Raw genomic sequence first — 24,552 nt, forward strand, 5'->3', positions numbered from 1 at the left:
AAATGTGTGGCACCCAGCTCTGTGTTTGGCTCCCCAAGGTCAGTGCTTGTGCCTATTCCAGAACACTCTGCTGTTACTGCTGAGGTTCCTGACAAAGAGCTGCTTTCAATAATGATCAATTTTTAAACAACATGCCACAATTTTAAAATATAAAATGTTAAATTATACCCCCCCCCCCCAACACCACCATCATGTATATTGGACAGTAGGCTAATGGGCCAAAAGAACCTGTTATTTCACAGTTTTGGCCCTTTTCCACTACCCTTTTTCAGCTCGCTTCAGGTCACTTCAGCCCGACACGGCTCGTGTTTCGACTACCAAAAACCAGCACGACTCAGCTCGTTTCAGCCCTGCTTAGCCCCTAAAACTCGCACCGTTTTGGAGTGGGGCTGAAGCGAGCCAAACCGTGCCGAGTGAGGCTGGGGGCGTGAGCAGACACTCCCCTGTGCACTGATTGGTGAGGAGGCGTGTCCTCACATGCCCACACACGCCCCGCGAGCGCGCTGGGATCTGTAAACACCGCAAACCCGGAAGGAGAATAATTACGAATTACGAGAATTTCTGAAGCCTTATGCGCCTCGCCTCATCTATACGCTCTTGCCAGCATCTGTTGGCGTTGTCGGTGACAACAAGCCACAGCACCAAGACCAGCAACACTAACGACTCCATGTCCTCCATGTTTATTGTTTACTATTCGGGTCGTGAGACTACCGCTTAAAAGCTCACTGAATCAGTGACATACAGAGCATCGTGGACGAGTTCGCGGAGCGCAAGGCTCGCCGTATGCCCTTCAAATAATGCGCGCAGTAGGCTATTGATGTTTTATTATGAGCCATGTACAGTATGTCACCTGTTTTTTTGTTTCTGAGTTACATGTTCGTTTGAAGGACTTAATGTACAAAATAACATAGTTGCACCCCGGAGTGTTGAAATTGGTAAACACGGTGCATTCAGTGAGGTTTGCACCGCCCTCCTTTTATTTCTGACTCTTCCTGTCACCGTTGCAACCTCTGAGCGCTCATTCGTATGCCCTTCAAATAATGTGCGCAGTATAGGCTATTGATGTTTTATTATGAGCCATGTACAGTATCCTAATGTTTTTTTGTTTCTGAGTTACATGTTCGTTTGAAGGACTTGATGTACTAAATAACATAGTTGCACCCGGTAGTGTTGAAATTGGTAAACACCGCAGTTGCGGACATTTTGTAGCCTAAAATGATGTTATGATAAGCTTTAATAAAGGGCCCGGTCATTTGCCCCGCCCCCGGCCCGGCTCTGACTTGTTCCGCCACTGTCACTGATGTCACTGTTTGCGCTGCTTACCGACATCACGTGACGTCCACCCACTTTCGCTAACTCCACCCAATGTGTCCACCCACTTCCAGCCAGCACGGTTCAGCGCGGTTGTAGTCGAAATGCAACTCCAACAGCCCCGCTCAGCTCGACTCAGCTCGACTCAGCACGGCACGGCTCAGCCGCGTTTGTAGTGGAAAAGCGGCATTTGTGACCCTGCCAACAATCAGCCAGATCAGAGGCAAGAGTATGGGCAAAACTGATGTGTTTTTTCTTTTTTCTTTAAAAATCTGGAAATATCGTAACCGACCAGCCTCCCCTGTTTGAAAGACTACCAGCCGCCATGGGTGCACACCCTTAAACTAATACTTTGTTGAAGCACCTTTTGATTTAATTACAGCATTCGGTCTTTTTGGGTTCACACCTGCCATCAATTAAAATGACTCTGATTAACCCCAAATAAAGTTCAGACATTTACTCAGTTGCATCCTCCAGCAAAAGCCAGGGTTCACAGAGAGCTTACAAAGCGTCACAGGGATCTCATTGCTGAAAAGTATCAGTCAGGAGAAGGGTACAAAAACATTTCCACGACATTAGATATACCATGGAGCACAGTGAAGACAGTCATCAAAAAGTGGAGAAAATATGGGACAACAGTGACATTACCGAGAACTGGACGTCCCTCCAAAATTGATGAAAATGCAAGACGAAAACTGGTCAGAGAGGCTGCCGAGAGGCCTACAGCAACACTGAAGGAGCTGCAGGAATTTCTGGCAAGTATCGGTTGTGTCCTACATGTGACAATGATTTCCCGTATTCTCCATATGTCTGGACTATGAGGTCAGGTCGCAAGACGGAAGCCTTTTCTTATAAAGAAAAACATCCAGGCCCGGCTAAATTTTGCGGAAAAAAAAAAAAAACCTCTACCAAAAGCATGTGGGAAAATGTGTTATGGTCTGATGAAACCAAGGTTGAACTTTTTGGCCACAATTCCAAAAGTTATGTTTGGTGCAAAAACAACACTGTGCATCACCAATAAAACACCGTACCCACGGTGAAGCATGGTGGTGGCAGCATCATGTTTTGGGGTTGTTTTTCTTCAGCTGGAACAGGGGCTTTAGTCAAGGTGGAGGGAATTATGAACAGTTCTAAATACCAGTCAATTTTGGCCCAAAACCGTCAGGTGTCTGCTAGAAAGTTGAAGAGGAATTTCATTTTTCAGCATGACAATGACCCCCAAAAAGTTTTGGAATGGCCCAGCCAGAGCCCAGACCTAAATCCAATTGAAAATCTGTGGGGTGACCTGAAGAGGGCTGAGGGCTGTGCACAAGAAATGCCCTCGCAATCTGACAGATTTGGAGCGCTTTTGCAAGTAAGAGTGGGCAAATATTGCCAAATCTAGATGTGGCAGGCTGATAGACTCCGACGCCAACAGACTGAATGCTGTAATTAAATCAAAAGGTGCTTCAACAAAGTATTAGTTTAAGGGTGCGCACACTTATGCAACCAGCTTATTGTATGTTTTTTTTTTTTTAAAATGTTTTTCCCCCTTACAGATTTGTTTGTTTTTCAATTGAATTGTACAGGTTATAGGTCACATTTAAGGTGGGAAAAGTTTGAAATGATTTATCGTGGTCTCATTTTTTGCATCAGAAAAGCCATTGAAGAAAGTAGAGCTAGAACTGATACAGACCTTGTGTTTGTATGTTTTTGTGTTGTTTTAAGCAAGTGTGTGTGTGTGTGTGTCTTAGAGCCAGGCTGTGCCTGTAGCTGTGTGTGGAGAACAGTTACAGAGGCTCTCTTTGCTGGAGGAAGAGAAACAGCGCGTGGCACAGTTGAGAAAGATGCAGCTGGAGTCAGAGCAGTTCCGCTACTTTGAGGACCAGCTGCGGCGTCAGGAGCAGGCCAACCGTAAACAGGATGCCGGCCCTAAAGAACCTGAACAAACGGATGGCTCGTGCTTGTCCCAGACTCCAAAAAACCACACACGCCTCGATCCCAACCGCAACAAACAAGCCACACCTCTCCCAAAACCTGCGGCCACGTTAGCTGCAGTTCAGAGTGAGTCACACAGGGTGACTGCCTTGTGTCCACACCACACCATGTGTCTAATCAGTGTGCATGTAGTCACTGCATGTGTATGCGTGTGTCTATCTAGATCAGCAAGTCGAAGGCCTGAGGCGGGTTCTAATTCCTCGAGACCTGACATACAGGTTCCTGCTGCTGGCCGACCGCAACACAGCTAGAGGCGTTGAGACATGTGGCGTGCTCTGCGGAAAACTGGTATTCAAGTCAACTCGGTTCAATTTTTATGTGGACGCTTTGAACAATAGACATTGTCACCCAGCAGTTTTACAAGAATCTGGATATAAAATATAAATTTATGCCTATGATATGAGCTCTGTCTCCTCAAACAACTTTATGTTGTTCGTGTTTACGTCCTTTAGGTTACCAGCTCCATGATGCTTTCTTTTTCTGCATTTATTTATTGCTAGAAATTTAATTGATCTGTTCAAGGGAGTAGGGATACAGGAAAAGGTGCAGTTCCAGTAATGTGAAAGAGGTCATTTGGTCATGGTTTTTGTTCCATGGTTTTATATTTCTTTCCACATTCACTGGATATGAGCAATCGCGCAGTCTGATTGGCTACTCTACTACTATGCTATCAGCTCATATACCGTGAATAGAGGAAAACAAAATGGTGGCGTGCATCAAGTCTGATATATCACTTGGTTATCAAGTATTTAAAAGAAACAGAAATAGCTAAAAGAACATAGTCGTCCCCCCCCGTAATCTCCTGTTCCACCCTCCAGCCCAATCGGTGGCAGTAATGCACCTTTAAGTTGGTTTCCCAACCGTCGAAATCCTGAAAGAAGAAGAAAATGGCGTAGCATGTTGCTGAACCAACCAAGGACGACATAAAAACTCTACTTGAAAACAAAACACCAAAAAATACAAAATATGGAATAAAAGTATTTCATAGTAAGAGAGCAAATATATATATTTTATTTTTCAAGAATTATCACATTTTTCACAAATTGCTACTGTCACTTTGCCATTTTGTTTACATTCTAAGTGGAAATGAGTTTGTTGGACATTTTGCATAAAGTTTTTATTTATCAAATTTGAAAGAAAAAAATGCTCTTTCTCAAAATCCAGCGAATGTGAATGGAAGAAAACAGTTATTCCACTCACTCATCGTACATGGCTTACAACCAATTTGGTGCTACACACCTCATTGGCTGCCAGCTCATTTACGACTTAATTTCATGGAATAACTGATACACACACACACACACACAGGGGGCTACAAAAGTCGGTATACAGGAATGAAAAACAAATTCTAGTATTAAATCAGACCTGGGCATTTTCCGGGCCGCATCCGGCCCTTTGGTTCATTCTGACCGGCCCGCGTAAGCTTAATTAGAAATTACAAAATAAACGTATTTTCTAATTTTACCTCATGCATGGACTGAATGTGCATTGCTTTTATTTTGAAGTTGTGTTCAACAAAAACGCAATGCGCGCGACATGAAATCCCACGAAACCTAATCCCGCGATAACTACTTCCGTAATTTGTCAAGACCAACCACAAACTTGTACGTCATCCTTCAAATGATCCAGCCAATCACACAGTGTGACGTCACCAGCAGGCGCCGGAGCCCGAGCCGATCTGTAGATCTGATACCTACACCGAATCGATGTTTTCAGTGATGAAGTTTAACAAATCCAGGTATAGATCCTCTCTCACCGATAATCATCTGTCAGCTGTGCTTCGCATCTCCACCTCAGACATTCAACCTGACTCTGATGCGCTCGTTAAAGACCAACAGAGACTAGATTTCTCTCACTGAACAAATAAAAAACTGAAAAACACCAAATGAGGTGATTAGACTACAAATGTGGGCATCATTATTATAATATGATGTATCTTGCTTAATATTTGGAGTAGAAAGACAATATTGTGATGTCTTTATTGTGTTTTGGGGTGAATGTGACTGAAAAAAAATGGTACAAACGTTCACGTTTTGTTAACCATTGTTTTGGGAAATTTGATTGAATAAATGACATTTTTTGTAAGGCAACCTCGTTTTTTTTTCCATACTCTTACCAGTTTGTAAAAACAATGTTATTTACTGCTTTATATATAAAGAAATACAATTAATATTATGCAGAATTTAGTTCAGCCTTTTGGTCCGGCCCTCCACAAAATTTTCTGTTTCTCATGTGGCCCCATGGAAAAAAAAATTGCCCACCCCTGTATTAAATGAAACCTAGCACCACTATTATAATACTGGAATAATCCTTACTGTATACCTACTGTTGCAGCCCCCTGTGTGTGTGTGTGTGTGTGTGTGTGTGTGTGTGTGTGTGTGTAAAATGTATATAAAATTCCAACCTGTTTCTCTCCATTTGCATTTTCTGGCATAAAAGTGGCTATGTTAATAGCTGTGGTGATACTGCAACTGGGTGTGAGTGTATTCAGGACTTAGTCACTTCTCACACAATGGTTCTATAAACATTTGTTAAAAGGTAGCACTTTGGTTTTGTTTGCTTAGTTAGCTAAAATTGACCCACAATGGACAGGAAAAAAAAATCCCTCTTTGTTTTTGTGTTCTAACCCCCAGACTCACAACGAGTTCATGCTCACCCACGTGATTGTGCCCAAACAGTCATCTGGGCCAGATTACTGTGACATGGAGAATGTGGAGGAGCTGTTCAGTTATCAGGACCATCATAACCTACTGACCCTCGGCTGGATCCATGTAGGACACTCTCTGTCGTTTTCATCGAGTTGCCTTCTTTGTCTAATTTATTTTCTGCAGCCTTTTTGTATTGGCAGAGAAAACAAAGTACAGATTTGAAAGACGAGTCCTTTCTCGAAACATAATGGGATGTTAGTGAAAAGCAGAGCGGTTTATTCAAAATGACCCCATTAAGTTGCTCCTATTACCTGCTGCAATAATGGGGCTTCAGGCAGTGGGTCGCCATGGTAACATCCCTAATCATTTTACAGAGTTATTCTCAGTCCCTGTCAAGTCACCTTGTGATCACGCAATAAATGATTATGTAAAGATGTTGGTTATTAATGTGTGTGTGTGTGTGTGTGTTGTATATATGCATGCCTACAGACACATCCCACACAGACAGCTTTTCTGTCCAGTGTAGATCTGCACACGCACAGTTCCTATCAACTGATGCTGCCTGAGGCCGTTGCCATTGTCTGCTCACCCAAGCATAACGAGTGAGTATAATCACACACTCTCCTCACTATCTCATAGTTTTCATGCAGGGAACATGACCAGGCTACTTTTCAGAATGACGCCATGCATTGTGAATAAACTTCAATAAGCCTCAATAAGATTTTAATTTTAGAACAAATCACTGAACATTTTAATCTTAAAGCTCTGTTTGATACACATCACAGTTGTTATAATAATAGCACTACCAGAAAGGAAACATTAAAAATAGAAAAATTATAAGAAAGTCTGTCGAAATAGATTAAAAATAAGTAATGTAAACGTAACATGTCAGGAAAAGTAAGTCAAATAATAAGACAAATCATGTTTTTATTTTTTAATAATAAATTAGTGATGGATGAAGTCAGGCGGATGTTTATTGATAGTGTTCTAGGTCTGTTTAAAAAAAAAAATGTATAGAAGATGAAAATGAGATGATGATGGTGATGATGATAAGACACGATTTGGAACATTTACCTGTTTATCCGGCATTCAGAGATGTCTGAACATTCTAAACCATTGAGAGATTAAAAACAAGTTTAAAAAAAAAAAAGGGGTTGTACAGTAATTAATTCTAAAGGAAACAGTCAGACAGTGGTGTGATGCTAAAACTGGTGCAACATGATCTCACTTTCTAATATGTGTTAATATCCATGCTGCTATATTGTGCAAAAAGTTGTGGTTTGTTGTATATCTAGAAATTCCATTAGTCAATAGTTAATGTTATTTTGCTGTTTTGGTTGTGTGAAAAGAAAAAAAATACACTGTATAAAAATGAAGATGGTCTTCTCACACCCTGTGCCTCTCGGCAGTACCGGGGTGTTCCGCCTCACCACTGCGGGAATGAGCGAGGTGGCTGGCTGCAGACTGAAAGGCTTTCATCCGCACTCGAAGGACCCTCCCCTCTTCACCGTAAGACACTCAGCCATAATTTTTCTTAATTAAATAGCAAAAGCATGGGTTTGTCTCCATCTAGTTGATATAAAATTTGGATGGAATATAAGGTCATGATGAGCTCATGTGCCATAGGCCGTATTAATTGGAACTCGTGCACATATATATAAAATAATTTTGCTTATTTCTAGCAAAAACAAAAAAAAACTGTTGACATAAGATTAAATAAAATTATCTACCAATAGAATTATACAATTTCACGCTTTGAATGACGCCTCACAGCAAGAAGGTCCTGGGTTCGAGCCCCGTGGCCGGCGAGGGCCTTTCTGTGCGGAGTTTGCATGTTCTCCCCGTGTCCGCGTGGGTTTCCTCCGGGTGCTCCGGTTTCCCCCACAGTCCAAAGACATGCAGGTTAGGTTAACTGGTGACTCTAAATTGACCGTAGGTGTGAATGTGAATGGTTGTCTGTGTCTATGTGTCAGCCCTGTGATGACCTGGCGACTTGTCCAGGGTGTACCCCGCCTTTCGCCCGTAGTCAGCTGGGATAGGCTCCAGCTTGCCTGCGACCCTGTAGAACAGGATAAAGCGGCTAGTGATAATGAGATGAGATGAGACGCTTTGAATGAGCATAAATAATGGAACTTGGCGAAAGAAAGAGAAATATTAGTCAAAGTTGGCTATATTCTGGAAATTTTTACTTGCTAAGATATCGTTTTTCACAGTGTAAATATCTAAATGCGGCTTTTTTCACAAAAGAAGGGGCTGTTTCGTAAAGTCAAAGACAGTCCCTGAAAAAATTCCACTCTATTTATGACCTTAAGCCAGGTACACTTCCCTAAACACAGCACATTATCACTCAGATCCTCATCTGTACCAACAAACGTCAACTTGACATGATATCCTTCCATCTGTCTCCATCAGGTCAAATACATTTTAGTGACAAAGCTGATGAACTGAAAAGTAATGTTTAGAATAGAGTACTGGCCTGAGTTTCCCAAAAGCATCGCAGCACAAAGATATTTGTTAAATGGAAGAGCGAGCCGCACAATGAACACTCTCTCTCCTAGTTAAGATGCTCTTAACGTTAAGAGGCTTTTGGGGAATCCACTCCTGATTAGTTCATAGACACAAGAAAGTAGCATGAAGGTAACTTTTATACATGCGTGGTATATTAAAGTGACTAAATGAGGACCGATCCCTCACAAACCCCTTCTTTCTGTCTGACTCATGCATGGTTTTAGTTTGCATCTTTTGCCACCCAGTGGCCAGATGCTTTATTTGATAAACAGGAAATCCCCACGATCACAGACCTGGGACTTTTGTTGCAATTTATAAATAGCACGATTATAAACAAGATAAAGCGGCTAGAGATAATGAGATGAGACGATTATAAGCATATGACTTGAATATACAGTACCAGTCAAAGTTTTTGGACACGCCTTCTAATTCAGTGACTTTATTTTTATTAATTAAGACACTTCATGTATTAAAGTATGTTGTGGAAAAATGACAAACACCGACACCAGTCTCATCCTTTTGCAAAACAAAGAAAGTTTATTGCAGAAACGGACAAGTGATGAGGGTTCGGCACACCCCTCACATCGTCCCTTTGTTCTCAAATCTATATATACTCTTTACTAGATAAAAAGGTGATATTACATCATTGGAATTACATGCCCTGATCACGCACCGGGATAATGCCAATAGTGTACAAAGTGCCATCAAGGTAAACGCTGGCTACTTTGAAGAGTCTAAAATATAAAACACTTTTGGTGGTTTTTTTTGTTTGTTTGTTTGTTTACCACGTAATTCTATATATTACATACACAAATGTTTTACTGGGAAATACGCCACTTGTATTTTTCATCCGAGCTACATCTGAGACATGCAGATTCAAAACCGTGACCTAAATCTCTATATGTTGCTTGTGAGGAAATCAAGAATTGTTTTGATAAATTTGAGGACTTTTTGTTTGTGTCTCTGTAATAAAAAGAAAATCACACATTGGCTTGAAAATATGAAGTTTGCTTCTTGTGTTGAAAAACTCGCATTTTTCATATGAAATCCATCGCGGATCTGAGGGACGTATTTAAATAATACTGGCTGGCGTTGAGCGGTATATCAGATATATTCCATTCACATGATACTGAGCGAGTCGAAGATGAGTTTAATATCATGCTTGCTGAATGGAATATATCTGATATACCACGAAAAAGCCAGCCAATGTTGTTTATTATTATTATTATTATTATTATTATTATTATTATTATTATTATTACAACATACACACTCCTTTTGGGTGTTCAATGCATCTTTCTCTTTCAAAATTCTCTCAAAATCTTCCGTATTTATTGAAGCAAACCTGGTGGCCATGTTTGTTTGCAAATTGTCACCGTCTCTCACTAGTGTGGAAGTTTTACATCTTTGATGTGCGATGTCATGTTGTTCTGACAACCATGCAGTATCGTAAACCATATTCAACGCTCATTCTCCATTGGGTAGAGTGATGTAATATACGTAGGATAAGCGATATGCTAACAATATTGCATGCTATGAAACCTGCTAGAAGGGAATAGAATACATGTTTTTATTCTGTTGAAAAAGTGTCCAGTATGTACAACCCTGATTCCAAAAAAGTTGGGACAAAGTACAAATTATAAATAAAAACGGAATGCAATAATTTACAAATCTCAAAAACTGATATTGTATTCACAATAGAACATAGATAACATATCAAATGTCGAAAGTGAGACATTTTGAAATTTCATGCCAAATATTGGCTCATTTGAAATTTCATGACAGCAACACATCTCAAAAAAGTTGGGATGGGGCAATAAGAGGCTGGAAAAGTTAAAGGTACAAAAAAGGAACAGCTGGAGGACCAAATTGCAACTCATTAGGTTAATTGGCAATAGGCCATTAACATGACTGGGTATAAAAAGAGCATCTTGGAATGGCAGCGGCTCTCAGAAGTAGATAGGAAGAGGATCACCAATCCCCCTAATTCTGCACCAACAAATAGTGGAGCAATATCAGAAAGGAGTTCGACAGTGTAAAATTGCAAAGAGTTTGAACATATCATCATCTACAGTTCATAATATCATCAAAAGATTCAGAGAATCTGGAAGAATCTCTGTGCGTAAGGGTCAAGGCCGGAAAACCATACTGGGTGCCCGTGATCTTCGGGTCCTTAGACGGCACTGCATCACATACAGGCATGCTTCTGTATTGGAAATCACAAAATGGGCTCAGGAATATTTCCAGAGAATATTATCTGTGAACGCAATTCACCGTGCCATCCGCCGTTGCCAGCTAAAACTCTATAGTTCAAAGAAGAAGCCGTATCTAAACATGATCCAGAAGCGCAGACGTCTTCACTGGGCCAAGGCTCATTTAAAATGGACTGTGGCAAAGTGGAAAACTGTTCTGTGGTCAGACGAATCAAAATTTGAAGTTCTTTATGGAAATCAGGGACGCCGTGTCATTCGGACTAAAGAGGAGAAGGACGACCCAAGTTGTTATCAGCGCTCAGTTCAGAAGCCTGCATCTCTGATGGTATGGGGTTGCATTAGTGCGTGTGGCATGGGCAGCTTACACATCTGGAAAGACACCATCAATGCTGAAAGGTATATCCAGGTTCTAGAGCAACATATGCTCCCATCCAGACGACGTCTCTTTCAAGGAAGACCTTGCATTTTCCAACATGACAATGCCAAACCACATACTGCATCAATTACAGCATCATGGCTGCGTAGAAGAAGGGTCCAGGTACTGAACTGGCCAGCCTGCAGTCCAGATCTTTCACCCATAGAAAACATTTGGCGCATCATAAAACGGAAGATACGACAAAAAAGACCCAAGACAGTTGAGCAACTAGAATCCTACATTAGACAAGAATGGGTTAACATTCCTATCCCTAAACTTGAGCAACTTGTCTCCTCAGTCCCCAGACGTTTACAGACTGTTGTAAAGAGAAAAGGGGATGTCTCACAGTGGTAAACATGGCCTTGTCCCAACTTTTTTGAGATGTGTTGTCATGAAATTTAAAATCACCTAATTTTTCTCTTTAAATGATACATTTTCTCAGTTTAAACATTTGATATGTCATCTATGTTCTATTCTGAATAAAATATGGAATTTTGAAACTTCCACATCATTGCATTCCGTTTTTATTTACAATTTGTACTTTTGTCCCAACTTTTTTGGAATCGGGGTTGTATAATAATTCCCAATATTTCACTTGGATGACATCACTCCCAGTGTTTTCCCGCTGACTGGAGACCCATTGTCAAAATGGCAACCCAGTCCAAAATTAAATTTTTTTTAAATTAACTTATGTATTTTTTATTTTGTGGATGTGTCCATATAAGGTAAAGAACATTTACATGGTGGCGTGAAGATATGAAGTTGTTCTTCTAGTATTGAAAAATGTCACTCGTTCACTTTGCTCACTCGTGATGTATCCATTCACCACTCAAAGATAAATTCCATATCTTCCTCCACTGTGTAATATCCTCTGTGTGTTCCATATGTTGCTCCATACTTAAGAGAATATAGTAATGCATCGACCTGATTTTTCATGGCTTTTGTGACGGTATGACTTCTGGATGTCATTCTGCCCGTACGAACGATGAACATGTACCACCACAGGATATCAGATCATAAGTGCAAGGCAATGTATCTCATAAACACTTGACCACTGGTCAACGGAATTTGTATCTTTATTTCCATAAGATAGATGGGTTTTTATCCAGCACTTATTTTTAATTTGCTTTTCAAAAAAAATAACGTGGGATTATTTACTAACACATTTTACAGAAAATGTTCATGAGTTTCATATAAAACTAGTTAAAACAGTTTTATTAGTGCACTAGACTGTTGGTGTCATGGATTTGGGCAATAGATGGATGTAAGTGCAGAAAGAGCTGATTAATAAACACACTAACAAACAGATCCAGAAACATCAGACAAAGGCAGAGTCGAAAAACGGGCGAAAGGGAGATACAGACAGGATATCCGAGGGAAAGACAAAGGAATAAAATCCAAGAACACAAACACGATTCCAAACCAGGAAATACAAATTACAAAGCTTGGTAAAGTCAGAGGCAGGGTACAGAACGTACACTTCACATCAAGTTTAAAATATGAAGATTGCAGCTCTAACCCTCAGAGCTCATACGCTGCATTTGACCGAGGAGGATGTTTTCCGTGAGGTTTTTATCCTGCTTTTCTTTTTTTTAAAACCTGAAAGATTTCTTTCTCACACTCATGTAAACATAATTATTGTATAGTTCAGTAGCAATTCTGAGCAGGTTTCCTTAGCTGTAGATAATCTAAAACTAGCGCAGACCGATATCGATTAGTTCTTATTTCTGATTAATATTTAATGGTAACTATATAGTAATGATGTAACGTGAAAGCGCTGGTTCACTGCTGTCCACCAGGCACCCAGCAGAGTCACACCATGATAAATGTCGTGGTGGTTTCTAGCGCATGGCATGCGGTGTCAAAGAAAGGAATAAATGTGTATCGTAACTGTGATATGTATCTCATTATTGATATCACTGTCACAAGACAATGCAGCAGTTTATTGATGCAAAATACACAATTCAATGGTTCATATGCTTTATTATTATTATTATTATTATTATCCATCCATCCATTATCTGTAGCCGCTTTATCCTGTCCTACAGGGTCGCAGGCAAGCTGGAGCCTATCCCAGCTGACTATGGGCGAGAGATGGGGTACACCCTGGACAAGTCGCCAGGTCATCACAGGGCTGACACATAGACACAGACAACCATTCACACTCACATTCACACCTACGGTCAATTTAGAGTCACCAGTTAACCTAACCTGCATGTCTTTGGACTGTGGGGGAAACCGGAGCACCCGGAGGAAACCCACGGGGAGAACATGCAAACTCCACACAGAAAGGCCCTCGCCGGCCACGGGGCTCGAACCCGGACCTTCTTGTTGTGAGGCGACAGCGCTAACCACTACACCACCGTGCCGCCTATTATTATTATTATTATTATTATTATTAGGTTGCTTTAGTGCCCTTATAATATTTTGCTCATAGTTTTGATTTCTTCAGTATTATTCTACACTGTAGAAAATGGTCAAAATACAGAAAAAAACTTTGAATGAGTAGGTGTGTCCAAACTTTTGACTGGTACTGTAAATATAAAAAAGGTCAACCAGCTAACATTAATGTAAACTAGCTAACCAGTCTATGTAATCTACGTCGTCTATGTAATTTAATGTATGACTAGAGTTAGCTAGTACTAATGTCTCTGCTAATCCTCTTCCACTGGAAACCAAGGTAACATTTCTTGCACATTCATTGGCCCTATTTGTTAAACAAAAAGCTCTCAGTATTTTCTCTATTTGGTGTGTCACTCCAGTGATGTAGCCGCTCCAATGGCTTTTCTTCCAGCCATCAAAGTTTCTAAGGCAGTTACGGTAGTGGTTTCCTGTTGCCTTCTACTGGATTATTACAGAGGTTTTCTCCTCTATGGGCAATTTAGAGTAGCCAGTTAACATACTGTAACCTGCATGTCTTTGGACTGCGGGGGAAACCAGTGCACCCAGAGGAAACCCACACAGACACGGGGAGAATGTGCAAACTCCACACAGAAAGGCCCCCGTTGGCCGTGAGGTTCGAACTTGGAACCTTCTGGCTGTGAGGCGACAGTTCTAACCACTGCACCACCATGTCGCCCATTACAATATCCCTTTTGGCGTTTTCAGTACCATGTTGCGAAAAGTGATGACCAAATCACAACTTTAACTTTGGGAAAGGCGGCTAGCGCTATATACCTACGTACTAGCTAACGACACTTGTAGAGCTAGAAAAATCCATCCTTGGTAGCCAACATTACTGCAGTATGAATGTTACAGCCCTCTTCAGTGTAAGAACCTCAGGTGTACGCCTTCTGATTAAATACCAAAAGGATACATTTGGTTTTAACATTGCGACTAACAGTACTGAATGGCTAAGGATTAAATACACATAAATATAAAAAAATTTATACTGAGCCCATTTTTTTTTTTATTACCGCTTAAAAAAACCTTCCTAGTATAGCTTTATATACGGTAGACCTCATCATTACACCACTGTAAAATCACACCAGAGACTCTGCAGCAACATTTGCTACATCAGTCAGAGATACTTCTGTGGTGTTCTTGTCTCTTACTAAAAACTCAGTGCTGGTTCAATAAATTACAGCATTACGCAGTTACTCTTGTTAACTAGCTAACCGTTTTGGAGACAAGAAGCCTTTATTTATCACATGTACACTCAAGCACAGACTTAAGCACAGTGAAATTCCTCCTCTGCATTTAACCCATCTGAAGCAGCGAACACACACATGCGCGTGCACACGTGAGCAATGAGCACACACACATACCCAGAGCAGTGGGCAGCCATGCTACAGCACTTGGGGAGCAGTTAGGGGTTAGGTGTCTTGCTCAAGTGCACTTCAGCCCAACCTTCAGGCCATGGCTGCCCCATGTTAACCTAACCGCACCCGGTGGAAACCCACGCAGACATGGGGACAACATTCAAACTCCACACAAAAAGTACCGTTAGCTACCTAGCACCAACATTTCTGCTAGTCCACGTCCACTGAAAAACATAGCGCACATCTAATGGACTATTTTAAACGTCGGTCTGTCTAATCGTGCCCTCGATGTTTATTGGCATCCTTTGTAAAGGTTATTAAGAAGGGTTTGAAAAAAAAATCCACCTTTTGGTGACGTAGCTTCACCTCCCATTGAGGGGGAAAAAAAAAGAGAAAAATCCAACCTTTAATTGAAAAAAACAGCCAATCAAACGAGTGCCGTATGGTGAGGCGTTTGTGATTGCTGTACCCTGTGGCACTAATAGAAATGACACATCACTGAAAATACTATTAGGGAGATTTCAGTATTCCTGATAAATCCTTATCATCCCGACCCAACTCTATATCCAAGTTAAATAACATTTTATTGCAGACTCTTGGCTCTGTAAGTGAAAAAACAACACACACAGCTCTTATTTTAAGGAGACGTGAAAATCAAATGTGTGTCATTTACAGATCTGTAAGCACGTGGTTGTGAAGGACGCCAAAACGACAGTGCTGGACCTCAGATGACAGATGAAGGGAGGAAATGCTTCAGTAGAAGCCACAGGCCCAGGAGTTTTCTTTTTTATCTCCGGCTACTTGAAGGCTTTTTTGTATTTATTTATTTATTAAACAAAAAAGTACTGTGAAGTGGAGTCTGTGTTGCACAGGTTGCTGTTGGCATCTTGTAATGAAGCTATAAAGCTTTTAAGTGGTGTTTTTTTTTTCCCTCTGTCTCTGTTTGGTTATGGAATACTTAACCACTTGCTTTAGCATTTGTGCCTGTTCAAAAGCAATCTTTTTGGACAGTTTTGTGATCCAACCTGACTGCTCGTCAGGTTCGATATTACAGTGCGTCCTGAAGGTGGTATCTTTTTTTAGCTATTAATGCCACAACCAAAATGTGAACTTTTTACCAGGATGCAAAGTTATTTTTAGAGAGTTGCCTTATGTAAAATGATGTGATTTAGATTTTTAAAATTTCTCATATATATAAAAAATCTCCTCCAGTACCTTTTACCCAATATGTATTTGCAAAGTTTGTATCCTGTCAATTATGCTGAAGTGAATTGGTACAGCGCCAATGTTTAGTCAGTCAAGAAACCTCAAACAATAATCAGTATGTATTGTGTAATATACAAATAAAAGCAGCCATTTCTAGCTTCTAGAGAACTTCAAGTCAGTGAAGGTGATGTTTGACTTGAAGGAGTGATTGTAACTGAAGCAGTTTATGACGTTGACCTGTTTGGCATTAGTCTTGGTGCTCAGGAGTTTGAACCTTAGAATGAATGGTAAAGCTGAGCAGCATAAACAGACAGATGTCCCTCAGTTTTGCCTCACTTTCTCCTTAACCAAAGCACCTACAGTAGAATAAGCAAAGAAGCCTAATACGCCTTATTAGAGGAGCTACTGCCATGGAACTAGAGGATTGATAGACCCAGTGATCTCAGGTATCATCCTCTCGTGTTAACATGACATGCGAACCTAAATCAGACAGTGACTGCTCTGTTGTTCACCTTTTCCATTACATACTGGCACAGTAGAAAATTACAACTTTCTGAGTTTCGATATCCTCTTTGATGTTCAGCAAGTCTTGTTAGCATATTGTGGATTTTGTGTGTGCTGTGGCATTATATATATTTTTTGAGGTATGTCTGTCTGGGTTTTTCTGAAACTTTTACTCTGCAACAGGAACTTGTGGGCAATATGACGCAGTGACTGTACAATACCCCCCCCCCCCCCACCCCCCAACCTGCCTTTTTTTTTTTTTTTAAATAAAAGACGAAAAAAAGGAGCTTGTGTGCTTAATGGTAGCATTCTTCAAATCATACTAGCCTAATATTTAACAAACCTTAACAATGAAGGTATTTAAAATGATTGCAGAAATCCACTTTATCTGAAATCTGTTAGATCATCGCAAAAAGTTTCTACTGATTTCAAAACTTGCTGCTGTGTTTTAATGAACATGTTTCTGTCCTTCTCAAAAACCAACAAAATAATTTGATAACCCTGTTGGAATTCGTGTGGGCTGTTGGTATTTAAGTGTCCAAGTGATGAAATTAATAATTGACCTTTTAGGTTAGATGGCTTATTTGTGCAGCATTCAGTTCCCTTTTCTTCAGAAAAAGGAAGAGCTCTTGCAAAACGATGATGTATTATTTGCACGATGGTGTCACTTGTAATTTTTCTTATCATGGTCTAAAACAGAATCGTGCACAGAAAAAAAAAGACAAACTACAGTTTCAGGATGCAGAGTTTTATTCGTTCCTGGGGTTATTCTATAGACAGCCATACAAACTGTCTCAAAGCTCACAGCATTGAGAAATCACATGCAAGGGGTATCTTGTGGTGTTTGAAACACAAGAGGGAGTATGTGAGCTCTGTTCCTCTATAAACCATTCCAAAACACCTTGCGTTTATTCGCTCTCCCTCCATCTAGAGCCTCACTAAACCCCAGGAATCTTCTCAATCTGTTCATGTTGGCGGCTTAGCTCATCCAATGTAACAAAAACAATCAATGACGAGAAAAAAAAAATCCAAACATTCACGCAAGTGTGGGCAGTGCAAAGACAAAATGGGAGAGAAACCAGAGGATACATTCACAGTTTACAGGCTAAGAAGCAAGAGCAGAATTTTGAGGGCTTTGGGCTGTTGAGTTTAGAAGCACTTGCGATGCACAATGGATGGACCGGCCTCGTCATACTCCTGCTTGCTGATCCACATCTGCTGGAAGGTGGAGAGGGAAGCCAGGATGGAGCCGCCAATCCATACTGAATACTTTCTCTCTGGTGGAGCGATGATCTATGCAAACACACACACCCGGCATTCACAAAAGATAACAATTACAAAAAAAAAAAGTTAAATGATGATAATATGATCTTCAGTCGTAACACAAGGACTAGTTAATTAAAACCGAGCTAAAACTTTTATGATCTGGAAATCCAACCAGTCAGAGTACTCACCTTAATCTTCATGGTGCTGGGAGCCAAAGCTGTGATCTCCTTCTGCATCCTGTCAGCAATGCCAGGGTACATAGTAGTACCACCAGACAGGACGTTGTTGGCATACAGGTCCTTACGGATGTCAATGTCACACTTCATGATACTGTTGTAAGTCGTTTCATGAATACCCGCAGACTCCATACCTGAGAGGGAAAATCATAACTTGACATTAGTGGATCAAATGGTTTAGGGAGAAACTGAGGAAAAAGCAAAAAGGCATTACCGATGAAAGATGGTTGGAAGAGGGTCTCAGGACAGCGGAACCTCTCGTTGCCAATGGTGATGACCTGCCCATCAGGAAGCTCGTAGCTCTTCTCCAGAGAAGAAGAGGTGGCAGCAGTAGCCATCTCATTCTCAAAGTCCAATGCGACATAGCACAGCTTCTCCTTGATATCACGGACAATTTCTCTTTCAGCTGTATTAGACATATTGCGTCACTAAATTGACACTGTTGTTCTCATGTAAAACATTTGTGCTTCCATACCCAACAGTACACACCAAAAAGTCTGTGTTTTAGAGTTTAACAGAGTACTGTGCAAATCAGAATACTCTTAATCTAGTATATATATATATATATATATATATATATATATATATAAACTAGATTATTTTTTTTAATAAACAGAGAGCATTTTAATAGTGTCTATTCACCAGTGGTCACGAAGGAGTAGCCACGTTCAGTCAGGATCTTCATGAGGTAGTCAGTGAGATCACGGCCGGCCAAGTCCAAACGCATGATGGCATGAGGAAGAGCGTAGCCCTCGTAAATGGGCACGTTGTGGGTGACACCATCACCAGAATCAAGAACAATACCTGCACAAAACAAATATCTGATCAGACAAATGTTCTGTCACTCTGAAGATACAAAATGGGAAAAGGTTTTTCCAAAGGGGACAAGAGAACTGACCTGTCGTGCGTCCAGAGGCATAGAGGGATAGCACCGCCTGAATAGCTACGTACATGGCTGGAACGTTGAAGGTCTCAAACATAATCTGAAGGAAGAGACAGTAATGTTTGCAGGTGGAAAGGAGATAGGGTACTATTCTTTTTTTATTTATTTCCTTTAATCTTATAGAGGGTATCTAAAAATTGGTTGGTGCGACCAGTGCAAGCTGAGCCTGACCTGGGTCATCTTCTCCCTGTTGGCTTTGGGGTTGAGGGGGGCCTCTGTCAGCAAGGTTGGGTGCTCCTCGGGGGCAACACGGAGCTCATTGTAGAAGGAGTGATGCCAGATCTTTCAAAAGAGTACAAGCTTATGAGCAAATCAAGTCAAAGTGACCAGATTATAATTAATCACTTACAAATGGGCTCATTAAAGTTTAATGGATCATCTATGAAAACCTGTAGTTTTCTTCATTGCGACACATGATGCTTATATTGAAAGAGATATGGGGTAGTCACAGAGAGCCAAGTGAATAATACCATCTGCTGCATGCATCTGCTATTCCGTTAGTGCATACGTGAAGGATACTGTTTGACACATTAGTGTGTGTGGGTGCATCTGTGTTCGTACATGTGTGTGTGAATGAGTCATGTGCACAGTGAGTCATAAGACAGCACAGCTCTTCCAGGTATCAGTGGGGACTATTTGCACACAGAAATAAAATAAAGTGTAGTAATAAGATCAAGTGTGTATTCATTTCAGCAACATATCAAGCAGAACACTCACATGCTATGTGTTACTATTTTGGGCAACTATTTGGTCTCTTGTTCTTGACAAGTTCTGGTTCGTAATGATGCCCAAATTAGTAAGGTCTACTTACTTTTTCCATGTCGTCCCAGTTTGTGATGATGCCGTGCTCAATTGGGTATTTGAGGGTCAGGATACCTCTTTTGCTCTGTGCTTCATCACCAACATAACTGTCTTTCTGCCCCATCCCCACCATCACACCCTGAGAACAGACGCAAACGCATTCAACACCATAACTCATCAGACAAATGGAAAAACAAAAAGAGTAATGTTTTCCATTCCACTAAGCTAAATGTCATGATTCTTGTAGGTGTATATTTTTCGTATACTGTCCCTACGCAATGTGGTTAGGGAAGGTTTACCTGGTGTCTGGGACGACCCACAATGGAGGGGAACACGGCTCGGGGGGCATCATCCCCGGCGAAGCCTGCCTTACACAGTCCTGAGCCGTTATCACACACCAGAGCAGTGCTTTCTTCGTCCTCACACATGGTTCAGTTCAGATTTCCTTCTTCACTCCAACAGGAAACAATCACTGCAAATGCACCAATCAAACATCAATAAATCTGCTTTCTGGGCATGCAAAGAACCTTGCTTTTGAAAACATTTGGGATCAGTTTGAGTGGGTAATTGGGAATATCATTTTAATGAATTTTGAATGTCTAAAAGTTGCGTGTGTGTGTGTGTGTGTGTCGTTTTCTCTGTGTGTCTGTGTATCTCTCTCTGTACGTGTGCACGTGTGAGTTAATGACCACACCCTACTCCACAAAATCATAAATGCATGGAACAGTTTAAAAGTTCCAGTGTTTACAAAAGGATAAAATAATGCTCTACTAAAATTACTGATAGTAAAATATGCCCAAGTAATCCAACTTGTTCAAAAAACAGGTATATCTCTGCAGAATTCATCCACTGCCCCATTGTAATGCATCCTGAATCGTACACTCCTGTCCCTGATGAATGAATGCTTCGCCATGGGAAAAATTCCTAATTTGGAAATAACGGGGAGGCATGTCTGTCTTTGGACTTCACAAACTCTCTCTGGCCCTCCCTGTGTACAATTCTTGAAAAGAGAGATGGAGGGGGGCGGGGGGTGAGAGATTAAAATGGAGAGAAAAGTTAGGGAGTCACACTAATGCCTCTGCTCCATTTAAGAAAACCATATTTAGGCATAAACCTCACAAATCATGGGGACTTTAATCCAGCAGGGGCCTCAACCATCGAGCCTGACAGTCTTGTCTCCAAACATCCGATATATTTCACACAGCCTATAAAGGTTCTGCAGATGTATACAGATGTGCTGAAACTATGCATGCATATAGCAATGTATTACAGGTTTGTAACACCATTACTGATAACTCTGCATTGTAACATCCATTAATGATACATATGCACTATAGCACCATCATAGATAAACCTGCATTTTTAATGGCATGAAGGATAAATCTGCATTATAACACTCACCAGTCTTGACAAGTATGCATTTTTACATCATTACTGATATATCTGCATTGTAATGCCACTGATATTAAATGTCACATTATAGCCAAGCTACCTCCATCCTCTTCAATATCTGCCGCACAATATAGAAATCACAAGTCAACTCAGCTCAGTTTCTATTTCAAACAATCTCAGCAGCATGCACCTGTGTAAACCTACAAGTTATCACAAGCTGTAATCAGGCGCCAACTTCTAGTAAGTTCTTATCTACTGTCTGCAGTTTTGTAAAAAGTCACACTTCAAAACAACTGAATTAACACACCATGCCTCAGAGGGTGTGAAAAAAACGGTGAAAGACAGAGATGGAATGAAAGAAAGTGGGCGGAGGCCACTTACCCTGACAGTGCTGGGCCGGGGGGTTTAGCCACTTGGTGATGGTGTGGCCCGGACCAGTGTGTGGAGCTCTTATGTATCTCCAGTCTGTGGTTCTCTGCCGCCTCCCACCTCCCAAACATGGAGCCAGGTCCGCATGCAGCCCACCGGGTTCACTCTACTACAGCCTTATAGGGATGACTGGGGGAGAACTCTCCAATCTGGGCAGCCATCACTCAGGGCATTCCAGCCACTGTCTCTCTGTGTCTACTTTTTTTTTTTCTCTGAAAAGATGGAGACCTCATCGTGCAGGAACATAAACATAGAACTGAGGCTAGCCCTCGTAATACACACATACACACACAAGGACTTGTACAGATATACCTGAAAATGGCGCGTCAAGAATACAGAGTGTCGGACAGTTATTGACACTATCTCAAAACACTAGAAATCTACTGGTACCATTTAGTCTTTTAGTATACAGGGTGTTTCAAAAAATTTATATTATTTGAGATGTAAATATCCCAGAAACTACATAGTCTAGACAAATGAAACTGAACAGGCTTAATGTTGAGCAATATAAGATTTATTCCTCAAAATTTGAATGAGAAATTCAAAGGTATGCGGAGTCCATGAACGATTTCACAAATTTTCAATATGCGTGCCAGATCCTGGTGGTCATCCAGATCCTTTTGCCCTGCTGCACAGACAGTCTTCCTCTTTGAACTTTTTGTGCCATGTCCAAATCTGCATTGCAGCTGGTGCATTTTTAGAGAATTCTCTCATAAATGCACGCTGCAGTCTTGTTCGACTGTGTTCGAGTGTACTCTAACACACAAAACGCCTTTTCTTTTCCAGTGAATGGCATTTCGATACCTAAAAAGATAAAAACAAACAAAAAAACCATTAAAGATAACATTTTGACCTGTTTCCACACATGCTGTTAAAATTTGAGGTCAATTGAACGAGAATTCACAAAGTTATTAGATTGTGAAATGATATCAAATTGGCGGCACGGTGGTGTAGTGGTTAGCACTGTTGCCTCACAGCAAGAAGGTCTTGGGTTTGAGCCTAGTGGCCGATGAAGGCCTTTCTGTGTGGCATGTTCTTGCATGTTCTCCCTGTGTCTGCATAGCAAGGGCGCAGATAGCACGGGGGACGGGGGGGACATGTCCCCCCCAGATTTATAGTGACCCCATCTGTCCCCCCCCCCACCCACCATCCCTACATAAGGCGCCACACATAGGTAGAAAAAGTGAGGATTAATGTTCCGTTAGTTAGACTAACTTACACTGCAGCACAAAGTTGAAATGGCAGCAGCAGCAGCCTTGTCAGTGATCAATCCACATTTTCCCCTTCTTGAATCGGTGTAGGCTGGAGCAGATCCTTGCAGAGTTGGGAAAGCAAGGTGTTCATTTTCCACGTAATTCTCGGTTAATAACACTGCACAGCTCATCCATTTGATAGCAGCGGTGTTTCTGCTGCGACTAATGGTGCGTTCAGTTGTACTCGTAAGTTGGAAGTTTGAAGTCGGAAAAGAAGTGAAATCCAGCATCTCCCAGCATAAACGTTGGGGTTTTCGTTTCATTTCATTAACTGGCCATTTTTTTCGAATTCCATGTTCCATGATGTCCCAGTTTTTAAACTGGGAAGCGCTCAGTTCTGAGGTTATGTTGCTCGGAGCTCCAAGTTCCGACTTCCAATGTAAATGTAACGCACCATCTCGACCCCGGGGTCCTAAGGGGAGCTGGGGACTTTGCCTGTCGCGGTAACCATAGTGATCATAAACAACTGTCTAATGACCGAGCTGGTGATCTTTCTGCCACATTAAGCCAGAGAATAGGGGGAAAAAATCACAGCGTTTGTTTCAAGAACCAAAAGATGTAAATATCCTATGCCTGCTGCCTTTCCCAGATGTGACAAATACTTGTTTTGTAATGTTGAGTAGCTAGTCTGATAATAATAAGAAGGAATTTGGACTTACCTGAAGTAGGCTAAACAGCATTCTACATAACAGCATTCTAGGCTGTAGGTGAATATCTTTTAATGTTGTTATTTTTATGTATAATGTTGTTTTAGTAAGCAGCAACTGTTAACTGAAATTATGAGATTCAAGATGTTAACATTGTCCTCCTGGCCTGCAGGCAATCCCTGGTGGGGTCAACAATGAAAAAACAAAAAACAATTAGCTACAGTGTTTTTTCAAAAACCGAGCAATGTTGACCAGGTAGGCCTTTGTCTACCACCCACGTGCAATGAACCGGTGCTACAGGTGCTCGAGCCCCTGCCCCTTTTCTGTTTGCTGTCCAAAGTGCCCTTTTCATAGGGACTGTTTTTTTTTTAAATATTTGTAAAAGAGTTAGCTCCAACATCAATATTCTCTACAATTTGACAATAATATATGAAATTATAGATCTATAAAATAACGTTTTTCTATGTAAATGTGGGCATCAATCCGTGATGTCATGCATTCAGTGAGCCTCCGTGCAGAAAGCGCATGCAGGCGGTTGACAGTGGGAGACAGTGCGAGGAACGGCATGGTAAGGTCACACTGAAAGTCTCCTTTCATTTCTTATCTGAACATGCTGCAATATTGTGCAGCTTAGAACACAACAGTAAATGCGTAGGGTTGTTTATCATTTAATGAAGCCGCCTAGGCTATCTTTAAACCGTTTGCTCCATCCATTTCATTAACGTGGCAGATTCGGAAACTTTAGTTTGAACGACGGCGTTAATAACATTCTAGCAGCTTGGAAAACTTAAGGCTGAATGACGACGTCCACAACATATTCTAACAAGACACACAGAATGTTCAGTTGCAATTGAAATTTAGTTTTGAATAAAGTTAACTTGGGGCGGCACGGTGGTGTAGTGGTTAGCGCTGTCGCCTCACAGCAAGAAGGTCCTGGGTTTGAGCCCCGTGGCCGGCGAGGGCCTTTCTGTGCGGAGTTTGCATGTTCTCCCCGTGTCCGCGTGGGTTTCCTCCGGGTGCTCCGGTTTCCCCCACAGTCCAA

General features: G+C 41.2%; 2 protein-coding genes across 4 annotated transcripts in view; one reads left to right on the forward strand and one right to left on the reverse strand.

Moving 5' to 3' along the window:
• Positions 1 to 24,552, forward strand: part of stambpl1 (STAM binding protein-like 1) — a 48,388-nt gene that overhangs the window by 11,826 nt on the left and 12,010 nt on the right. For 2 of the 3 annotated variants that reach the window (XM_060939764.1, XM_060939763.1), the window contains 6 exons: positions 3,045 to 3,354; positions 3,452 to 3,576; positions 5,922 to 6,059; positions 6,426 to 6,538; positions 7,346 to 7,445; positions 15,509 to 16,816. In XM_060939764.1, the coding sequence (XP_060795747.1) occupies positions 3,045 to 3,354; positions 3,452 to 3,576; positions 5,922 to 6,059; positions 6,426 to 6,538; positions 7,346 to 7,445; positions 15,509 to 15,565 (843 nt within the window). In that variant the 3' untranslated portion in view covers positions 15,566 to 16,816. Of the gene's footprint in view, positions 1 to 3,044; positions 3,355 to 3,451; positions 3,577 to 5,921; positions 6,060 to 6,425; positions 6,539 to 7,345; positions 7,446 to 15,508; positions 16,817 to 24,552 lie in introns of those variants that run through there. The other variant, XM_060939765.1, reaches the window with a different exon arrangement.
• Positions 17,276 to 21,671, reverse strand: acta2 (actin alpha 2, smooth muscle). The gene is made up of 9 exons (XM_060939762.1): positions 21,563 to 21,671; positions 20,089 to 20,261; positions 19,800 to 19,928; positions 19,160 to 19,270; positions 18,944 to 19,028; positions 18,688 to 18,849; positions 18,260 to 18,451; positions 17,998 to 18,179; positions 17,276 to 17,836 (listed from the first exon to the last, which is right to left on the reverse strand). Exons 2-9 carry the CDS (start codon positions 20,215 to 20,217, stop codon positions 17,693 to 17,695), a joined length of 1,134 nt encoding a protein of 377 aa, XP_060795745.1. The 5' UTR covers positions 20,218 to 20,261; positions 21,563 to 21,671; the 3' UTR covers positions 17,276 to 17,692.

The sequence above is a fragment of the Neoarius graeffei genome, chromosome 14 (genome assembly GCF_027579695.1).
Source record: "Neoarius graeffei isolate fNeoGra1 chromosome 14, fNeoGra1.pri, whole genome shotgun sequence".
Classification (NCBI taxonomy): Eukaryota; Metazoa; Chordata; class Actinopteri; order Siluriformes; family Ariidae; genus Neoarius; species Neoarius graeffei.

Coding starts and splice junctions, on each gene's coding strand:
- acta2 (XM_060939762.1), bottom strand. CDS start 20,217: ATGTGTGAGGACGAAGAAAGCACTGCTCTGGTGTGTGATAACGGCTCA. Junction 19,029..19,159: donor ACAGGGAGAAGATGACCCAG/GTCAGGCTCAGC, acceptor CTCTTCCTTCAG/ATTATGTTTGAGACCTTCAA. Junction 18,850..18,943: donor TGCCTCTGGACGCACGACAG/GTCAGTTCTCTT, acceptor TGTTTTGTGCAG/GTATTGTTCTTGATTCTGGT.